General features: G+C 29.5%; 1 protein-coding gene across 1 annotated transcript; it reads right to left on the bottom strand.

Moving 5' to 3' along the window:
• Window positions 1–2956: 2956 nt before the first annotated feature.
• LOC112591466 (zinc finger protein PLAG1-like) lies at window positions 2957–8660 on the bottom strand. The gene is made up of 2 exons (XM_025335304.1): window positions 7653–8660; window positions 2957–4793 (listed from the first exon to the last, which is right to left on the bottom strand). The coding sequence occupies exons 1-2, from the start codon at window positions 7663–7665 to the stop codon at window positions 3067–3069; spliced, it is 1740 nt and encodes a 579-aa protein (XP_025191089.1). The 5' UTR covers window positions 7666–8660; the 3' UTR covers window positions 2957–3066.
• Between the last annotated feature and the right edge of the window lie 2131 nt (window positions 8661–10791).

The raw sequence follows: 10791 nt of genomic DNA, 5'->3' as shown, positions 1-10791 counted from the left end.
GGCGGCTCGAGCGTGAAAAACGCGCGACAAGCGCAAAAACGGTGTGACGTATCGATTCATATGAGAATCTTGCAAAAAATACAACTCGAGTGTTTATATTAACATTTAAATTAATGTTCTTAAAATAAATTGAATAAACCAAGATTTTGGAGATAGGAAAAAAATTTCAAAAAAATCTACTTTGGGCCATCGCAGTGAGTACGCATATACTAGTTTCCTCATCCATTTCAGAAACACCCTGTATAGTAGGCGTTGAGTAAGTACTAGCTATGATGTATGTGTTAAATTAAAATTTAATAATAAACCATTGCATATGAAAAATAATTTTGAGCAAAGATGGTCGTCAGTCTAGGTGTATTCTTAAGTATATTTTAATATGACATATTTATATTGCTTTTATAGTAAGTTATTTATTTAACTATTAGTAATAGATAGGTATGATAAGTTGAATTAATCTTACCAAACTATTTTTCTCCCAAATATTAGTTTTAAAATTTATTCTTAAGTGAAAAATTAAGGAGCTGCCACATACTTAGTTTTTTCATTGGAATTGTGCCACTGATGTATTTAATACTTTTTATTAACATTAAGAAAATTAATAATTAAATTTAATAAAATATTATAACCTAACTAGGTTCTTAAAAACTATGAATAAGCAATTTAAAATTGCTTAAAAAAAGATTATTAATTTAACATAAAAATATATTTAAATATATATACATTAACATTTAAAATTAAGTAAAAGACAATGACATTAATGGAATTATTAAACTAAATTTTCTGAAAAGAACATGAAAGTATTTATTGAATTGTATGAATTCCCAGTGAATAATAAAAATATATAACCAATTTCTGTTTATATTTACAAAAAATATAAGTATATATATGTGTATACAAATAAAATCAAAATACAAGTTGATAAAATAATAATAATAATAATAATAATAAATGAACCATCAAACTCTAACCAAAGCTGTTAACCATAAAACATAACAAATTATAATATTTGTACTTAACTATTGTAACAATAATATCACAGAAATGCTTTCCTTAAGTGTACAAAAAAACAAAATATAATTTTATTAATAAAATAAACCTTACACACAAGTTAATATATAAAATAAGGTACATGTCTTTTATGCATTTAAAAAATGAATAACTGTTACTTTTAGTTTAACAATATAAAAATAAAACATTATTAAATAATAATTGTAGGCAATTTCAGTAAAAATGTTGCAATGTATCAAATCACAATGTAAGTACCTATTTATAAAATTAAAACTAATACAAATGTTTAAATGAAAAATCAAAATATTTTGTGATCAGAAATACTGAAACAATTAACAATAGATGTGTTTTAATCAGCAACCTTCATTAATAAGTAATTATTGTTATATAGACACAACTCATGAATCATGATTAAAAACAAAAAGATACATCTTCAGTATAAAACATATCTAAAAAAAAAAAAAAAAACTGCCTTAAAAATGTATAAATTCTATGATTTACCACAACTTGTAAGTAATAACAATAAAACATAGAAAAATATTAGAGAATTATATTCTTAATCAACTATTATTATTAAACACATATAAACATTATATTTGTAGACATATAAAAATAGTTTTGGTAACAACGGTAACAGTTGTACTCTTGAACAACATAAAGGTTAGGTAAACATTAATATTATAAATAATAATGATTTATATATATTTTTTTATAAGCGTTAATGAACACATGGAATTAATTAATTAAAAAATTTGACACAGCTCAAAATTACAGGTCATTTCTTTCATAGCAATACCAAATTAGTTTTTAAATGTCGAATTATCTGAAAAACAAATTCCAATAACAGATTTATAATACATAGTATAAAATAAGATTGTTATTTTGGTATCAAATTTATAAAAACTTGGTATAAAATGATCAGACAAAATAGTAAAAAATAAATATTTGAAGCTCTTACATCAATCATAAGATTTAGATTTCTTTACACGGCAAGAAAATATGTAGCTAAATCAATATTAGCAAACAGAACATACAAATTAAATTAAAAATATATAATCTTATGGTTCTTTCTTAATTAACATAAAGCAGGTACACTATTAATACACAAAAAAATACACGTTTATATATTCTGTATGTTTACAAACACTTACAGTTATTGTTGTAATAAGTTTATTTTAGCATTGTGCAATAACATACATTATACCACTACTATTTATATGTTATTTACAACAATTAGATGTGTAGCACTAGGAACTTATGAGTACTGGTTTTGGTCCCCATTATAACATACATACAAAATATAAAATCAAATTTATGATTTGAAAACAAAAACATAGTATTTCCTTTTTAATATTATTAACCCAAAAAAATTTAAATAAATAATAATAACATGCCCATAAAAGCGATATTTAAAAAACTAAAATGGTTTATTGGCCGGGTCATTCTTTTTACGAACATGGTTTAGTATAATATTGACAACGGCAATCTTAATCTTATATTTGTAATTAATAATAAACATTGTACATAAAAGAAAAAAGAAAACATACAATTATTTAACAAACCATTTAAATATTCACATATGTACGAGTTATAAAATAATTTTAACGATTCTTTGAAAAAATATAACACGCTGAAACTATTGAAACATAACGCTAACATAGTATGCATTGTTTGAAGACTAGACTGTATAATATATATATATATATTTGAATTTACACTACGTATTGGGTGTAACTGAAATAACAAATGACAAGCGGTATTATTTAATCTACAAAAATATCTGACACAAAGGAATATAATATATATAAATGTAAAAAAATATATATATATAAATATATTATTTTACTGCAGTAAGTCAGTAAAGTGCAATAGTAATTTTTTGTATTAAGTCAAAAATAATTTATTTTAATATAAGGTTTTTATACCTAAAATAAATATATAATCTGATAAGGTAAATGTATATGAACTACTATGGATGACTGACTAGATAAGTATTAAAATATGTATATATATATATACATAATTATATATATATATAATGTTTTTTTAGTGGAACTATTATTGTTGTTGATGAAAAACCTGATTGAACCCTGGCAATGGTGTAGTACCCGTTTCAGAATTTTGTCGTAAAAGAGCGGACAGTATTTCTGATGAAGACGTAAGGTATTCACCAACTTGAAGTTGTGTCGGCTCATGTTCAACTACATGTTGAGTAGGCAAAATAGTTGATTCGTGACTTGTTAGTACTGAAAGATTAGGCTCAATATTAGTTAGGGTTGAAGATGGTATCATAGTAATTAATTGAGACAATCCAGGCATTTCAGGGTTGGCTGATTCTTCATAATTGTCAGCTAGCTGGTTGGTCAAGGTTGTATCAAATACTTTCAGTTCATCGACTGGATATGACGATTGAGGTTCATAGTTTATAACTGGTAAATTTACTTCACTGGATGATCCAACAGTTTGAATAACTGTCTCACTACTATTTTCACTATAATTAAAACTAGTTATACTAGAAGAATGAAACATTTCTATTCCTGACGACATTGTCGAAGAATTCTCTTGTTTTATGAAATCTCCACTAGTTACTGTTTCTGCTACTTTTCTTTCTACTTTATATGGCTGACCACATGTTTCAAGATAAATTGCTTCAACTGATTTACTTTTGTACAGTTCAGTTGGTTTTTTGGGTTTAGATTTCTTACTTGCATTAATGTTATGACTCTTTTTTATGTGCCGAGTAAGATGATCTTTGCGACCAAATCGTTGTGGACAAAATTGACAAAGGAAATCTCGCAGACCAGTATGCACTACCATATGTCGCCGAACATCTTTACCAGTGTAAAAACTACGATCGCAAAAATTGCATCGATATTTTTTATCAGCTGGAGTCTTTATTACCCTTGATCCTGAATGTATTTTCAAATGGTACATAAGCTCATCTTTGGATTCAAATACTTTATTACAAATCTTGCAGTCAAGAAATCCTTCTTCTACAGAATGTACAGCTATGTGTTTACGGTAACTAAGCACTGAACTGTACTCTTTTGAACAACCAGGGCGATCACATTGTAAAGTCCGTTTAATGGGATTATGTACTTTGGCATGATTTTTTAAATGGTCTTTTCTGTGAAAAGTTCGATCACAAATTGTACAATGATATTGACGTTGGTCAGAATGTATTAATACATGACGAACTAATTTAAATTTTGATGAAAATGCTTTTGAACAATGTTTGCACACAAATGGTTTTTCACCAGTATGTGAATAAGAATGCTGTGTCAATTTACATGGACTTGTAAATGACTTAAAACAGACTTGACATATATGTCGACCTCTCAACATCTGATTGACTCCCAGTTGTTGCTGTTGTTGCTGTTGTTGTTGTTGTTGTTGTTGTTGTTGTTGTTGTTGATGTTGTTGTGACTGTTGTATAGAAGTACTTGAACTTTCACCACTTTCTGTACTCTCAGACACTGTTGTCTTTTGGGTATCGCTTACACTCACCGTACTTTCGGGCTGTTCATAACATAAATCAAACAGCTGACGTTTACACGTGGCTGGTAATTGCAAAGATTTTCTGTTTCTTTTTTTTGATTGGTTAGCAAAAGAAGAATCACTGGTTGTAGTTGGGGTTGAAGACAAACACACACAAACATTTTGCTGCCCAGTCTTACCTTGAATTGGTTGATTACAATTTGGACATAATTGAAAAACATGTGAACGCAATTGGCGACCTGGTGATATCTGGACATTGGATTCATTTTTTGGCCATTGACAGTGGTCTGTAAACAAAATATAGAATATTACCTTACATGGTGTTATAAATGAATTAAATAATTCTTAATATATTATAAACTAATTACATTTTCAACTTTATAATATATATAAAAAAGTAAGTTTATTAACTCATATATGTATTACTATTTTATAATTGTTTACCAAGTGAGCATAGTAGTCACATAGACAATTATTCAAGAATAAAATGCATAACATACAAATTTAAAGTCATCAAAAATTAAATAACACTGACATTTTTTTATCATAGTTTTACAATAATTATTTTTGGTTATAATCTATTTTTTATAACAGTTATTGAGAACATTTTTTTTTTTGTACTTAAAATTTTTAAATAATTCATTTTCAAAAAAAATGAAAAAACTTCTATAAAAGAATATAAAGATTATTGACTATATAAACAAGTATTAGATTCTAGTAAATAATAACTTATTTAGTTTAATATTTTAAGATAAATGTACTTTATTTTACTGTGCAAATAATACATTACTCATAGCTAAAGAGCAGATGATTTTTAGGTTCTTAAAAGCTTAAAATATGATGCTAATATGCTCTAAAAAAACCTAAAATATCTCTAAATATTCCTTAAACTAGTAAATATACAGGTAATGTGATTTTTTTTTTTCCAAAATAGTTCAATAAAAACAATAAATAACTTACGTACCATTTCTTTGGTAACAAGTAAAATATTTAAAGATAAAAACAAATATTTATTATTAAAAAATAATTTTATCACGTTATCAGTTATTAAATATGATAGTCTACGATATAATCACATACTGAGAGGAACAAAATCACCAACATTACCAATTCAGACAAGTAGATAATTGAATGATTTTTAATTTTTATCATTCATATATTAAATTATTATTTTTTTCCTAACAAAAATTGTTGCTGGAAAAAATCACAAATCGAGAAATTAACAATATATATGATTTTTTATGAACAATAATAGAATATATTCTAAAAGATAAAAAAAAGGCTGAATATTCTCTAACGTCCAAAATATTCTTTAGTGTGCAAAATAAATTTTTTTTTGTGAATTCTGTTATGGATAAATCGTCCATATCATTCACATAAAATTACATAAAACCAATAAAAATATGTAAACACCTAAAGATCTGTTCTCTACTCATAACTAAATTGTATTCAAAATTAATTGAATTATTCTATTTAATTTACTTAACAGAAATAAAATAAGAAAACAATTACATTTTGATAAATTTAGCTCATTTTAACACTTAGAAGTGGCTATAAATTTAAAGAGTAAACAACTAAACAAATTCTGTAAAGATATTTAATTAAATCTCTGGTATTATACAATTAAAAATCAATCAACAGAGAATTTAGAAATAAAAAATACTAGAATTTGAGCTAAAAATGAGATTAATTTTTAGAGCACTTATATAATTAAATACTTAAGTATTTAATAAATTATTTCAATATTACATAGAATTAATTTAACAACATTAAAATTGTGATAATTTAATGCCTTAGACTTTAAAATATATTAAATTTGTATACAAATTATCATAGACAAGTAGACAACTCTTAAAATCATTAGATTTACTAACAACACAATAGAACATGTAACAAAGAATACTAGCTTAAGACCTATTGTAATGATAGTCATTCGTTAAAATCAATGATTAAATGACTATCATCATATCTGTTATTATATTTTATACTTTAATAAAATTTAACTCTCAGTTTGGTCATTTCACATCTATACGAAATTTGTCACCAGCCAGTATCCTTGTACCTGTATCTGAATGTAGTCATACATACCAAAGTCAACTCAACAAAGGTTAACAGCTGAATTATAGAGTAAGTATCCAAATATAAAACTAAATTCTTATGTATAAGTTTTTAAACAAATATAGTAAAATATATGTTAACAATAAATTATATACAATCAGCAAAAATATAACATACATATATTTGACCATACATTTCTTTATTTACTACACTATAATGCAAAAAAAAATATCATAATAATGAGTAGATCATAAATATTTCCAGTACATACTTCTTTTAAATAAATAATTATTTAAGAGCCACTTTAGATAATCAGTAATAATAATACAAAACTGGGAACTAACTAATTAGAAAGTTACTTTTAAAGAAACACTCTAACTTAACTAGTTGAATTCAGTGATTAAAGTAATCTTATCTGATGTGTTAAACAAAATAAGTAGCTAATTATTTTTTTAGTTTTGTTTTTTTCGTTTTTTTTTTTTACAATAAAAATTTCAATGATTTGTAAAACTGACGAATGTTAACTAGATGATAATTTATAGTTAATATTTTGTATTTTATGATAATAACTAGACACATTTCTTAGAATAGTATTTCTTATCAATTCTTTTTATTTCTTGTAATGCACTGTTCATGCCACGGCCATAGATATAGATATTTTATAACAAATAATTATTTATTAATTGAATGTAATAGGTACTTTACATTTAAAGAAACAAGTTTTTAACTGTAAAAAAAATTAACTTCTGACTTAGGTAGTTAGTTGTTATGTTAAAGTGACTTAACTTTCATTGATTAAAAAAAAGACTTGGCTTTCCCAGTTTTCGACTGTTATAATAATACGTTAAATTGTGCCTATTTAAGTGACGTGATCGTGTCGATTAAATCATATCACTGGCTCGGTAAAGTAAGTACGCTTGTTGTACTCCACTACAATACCTAAAACAAACAAGTAATAGCTGTCGACGTGGTCGTTAAGACTAGCGTTAAAGGCTACGCTTAATGCTATGACCAGAAAAAAGATATTTTCAAAGCAACGGCCGTTAGCAGGCGAAAGTAATAGTGATTAGCGAGCAAGTACTACACACCTTTGGATCCCATACCGAAGGCATATTCCTTGTGTTTTGGCAGTGCGTTCCCCTGTCGGCTCGTGGACCGATGGACGACGTCGAGCAGATGGATGCGGTCCACAAACGATTCCGTGCGAACGGTACCTGCACGGCTGGCAAATCGAACGTCGTGGGCAATGGACGCGCGTATCCCGGACGGACGACACCGCGGACGGGTCAGGTCGGGCCGTGCGAACGGGAATCGCACCGTCGGACGGGTGTGGCGCCGGAATAGCTGGCGACCGCCGCGAGTCTGTTGTTGCTGCTGCTGCTGCTGCTGCTGCTGCTGTCGTTGTCGCTGCGGCGGCGGCGACCGGTAACACACGCGCGCGCGTCCGTCTCCGGTGCGGCGGCTTTAACAGGCACTTCAGTTTGCGCCTCGCGATGGCGGCCGTCGGTGTCGACCGTCGTTGATCTGGACAGCGGCAAACGACGATTTTCCGACTGGCACCGTGTGATTCGCCGACGACGGAACCGTGCAAGAGGAACGCAGACGATTTCGCATTGTTATCAAATGCGCCCTTGAGTAACAGGCGGCGGCGGCGGACAGCGGTGCATTGTTTTTGTTTTGTTCCGTCGTCGTTATTTTTTTTCCTCTCTTCTACTCATACTGCGAAACGAGCAGATAACGTTCTGACGGAGACCGCGCGCGCGTTCCGACCGCAGCAGCTGATGTCTGATCGCCACTTGTCGGCTGTCGCCGCTTATCGGCTATTGTTCGTTGTCGACGACGACTCCGTCACGATTATTTTTTTTTTATTATTTATTTTTTTTCCCCCCCGTTGTCGATTTGTCATCCGTCATGTCCGTCGTCGCTGCCCAGTGCCGATCGTTTATTCGTTCCCTTAACGCGGCGGCGACGGTACTCGCCTTTGATCCTGTTTGGGATTACCGCAGCAACCACGCGACTTGTCGGCTTTTGCGCCACGACAGGTCGCCGACCGTAAAAACCGAATCGGTTCGTTCCTGTGTAGACGCGACAATCGCAAACGGCACGACGAGCACAGATCCGTCACTACTGCGACTGACCAACACGTCCCCCTCCCTCTTGCAAGCCTACGCGTTTTTCTCTCCGACACGCAATTCATAGGCATTTAGCGCGTTCTATCGCTCAATGTATCGATCGATCGATCGATAGATCTGTGGTGCTCAGAGAGGTGAAAGTTCTGAAAACAGATTTGAATTTTTCATCAGGTCTATATTCGAGATCGTGGACTTACTCAGACGTGTGAGATTTTGTATTCAACCGAACCCTATAACTATCGTATTTGATTTGTTGAACAAATTAAAATCAAAAACATGAGAGAGTCGGCGTCTAGAAGTCTTCGCGATGAATTAAAAGCCTGTCTTATGTTTTAAAATTACTTTATTAGACTAAAATAACTTTAGTTTTTATAATGCTTAATTTTGAAAATAATCTTTCGCGTGAACATATCGTCTGCGCAAAAATGATCACGAACGATTTTAAAACTTTAAATACATAAATACATTACAAAATATAACTTCTCTGCTGGTTCTAGATAATGACAATTCGTAGTTAAACATTCCATTCACTTTTCACGATTTTCATTTATTATTTTCGGATAAGTAGGACTGTAAATTTAGTGCAGTAAAAAACCTTGAAAATGAATTTAAAATGTACAAAACATACGCTTAAAATTCCGAAAATTGTAGTACGAATTAGATGCACTTAAAATCACAATTTTAAAAATTCAAACTTATTTGTTAGAAAAATTTGTAATAATATTGGTAAAATGGTGAATATTTGAACTAGGTTAAAATTCCAACCAGATTTTCGACAAATTTATAAATGTTAAAGACTTATGAAATATATTAATTGATAAAATAATAATAATCTACAGGATAGCACAGTAAGAATAAATCCGTAGTGAGGACAGTCGCATTACTCTTATCTCTTCTCGCTTGTCCTGTTCACGACATAAAAATAATCATGCGTTTATGCCCTAAAAAAAAAAAAAATCATTTAGTATAAAATCCAGGACGAAATAAATTTGAAAGTCGGTAAAATAGTATTCATGGGTAGATTTCTATTTTTTTTCAGTCCGCTACTGCCTCTGGCGTTTATAGTCATTTAATTATGGAAATACGTCATTTTTCGTCTATACTTTTTTTTCGAAATACTTTTGCGTTTAGATTCCTTATTTTTTTTTCACGCATAACATGATTGACCCACATCACATATTATCATGTATTATTGTACTACGATATTCAAAAAAAAAAAAAAAAAAAATGTTTAATCTCAATAATTCTTACAATATTTTGTGTGGGAACTGCCTATGCTGATAAATAATTAACACGGTGCAAGTCGCGATGTAGAAAAGATAAAAATTTTTAATTTTATGCGCACACCGTGGTGCAAGTATAAGCCCACGTCACTCTAAATTTCAAACGAAAAATGATATACATCACGTCATTATTTTTAAACTCAATCGTCCTAAATCAGAATAATTATTAGTCACGCTACAAGGACCCGGGGTAAGCGTTTGTCCCGGTGCGACTGTGTCCCATATTGAACGTTTGTGCAATAATTTCATATCAATACGGTAAAAAAATTATTGTTTTCGCTGAACATGAATTGGAAATAGGTAGGTTCTAATATGTTGCACTAATGCAGTCCATTGGCTGTCAATTTTCGTGACGATGTAGTGTCGCATGATTAGGCGGCTAAATAGAAAGAAGACTTTAATAACACGCAAATAAACGATGATCGAATCGAAAATTAACCGAAATTATCAATTCTTTTATGAAATCAAAACAAGAAAAACTATTAGTTATAAATCAACAGTAATGGTTTTTTGACATTTACATTTTCAAAGTATTTAATAACTGTTATTTTCTTGCGTGCCTACTATATAATATTAATTATGAATGTACGACAAACGGTCAATATATAGAGTTTGATCAACATTGTAAATTTGATGGCAAATGTCAATGTGTATTGATTTTGTATTTAATTCTATGTTATATGTCATATTATGATACAGTTATTAATTAAATAGCATTATTTTATACATTATATTATATACGATTTACTTAAAATTTGTGTCAATTTAATTTTCGTTCATTAGCTAATATCATAATTATTCATAACTTATTC

The sequence above is a fragment of the Melanaphis sacchari genome, unplaced genomic scaffold (assembly GCF_002803265.2).
Source record: "Melanaphis sacchari strain LSU unplaced genomic scaffold, SCAv2.0 Contig134_pilon_pilon, whole genome shotgun sequence".
In the NCBI taxonomy this organism is placed as follows: Eukaryota; Metazoa; Arthropoda; class Insecta; order Hemiptera; family Aphididae; genus Melanaphis; species Melanaphis sacchari.
The sequence above is the reverse complement of the archived record's forward strand: the minus strand, read 5'-3'. Positions and strand labels throughout refer to the sequence as shown.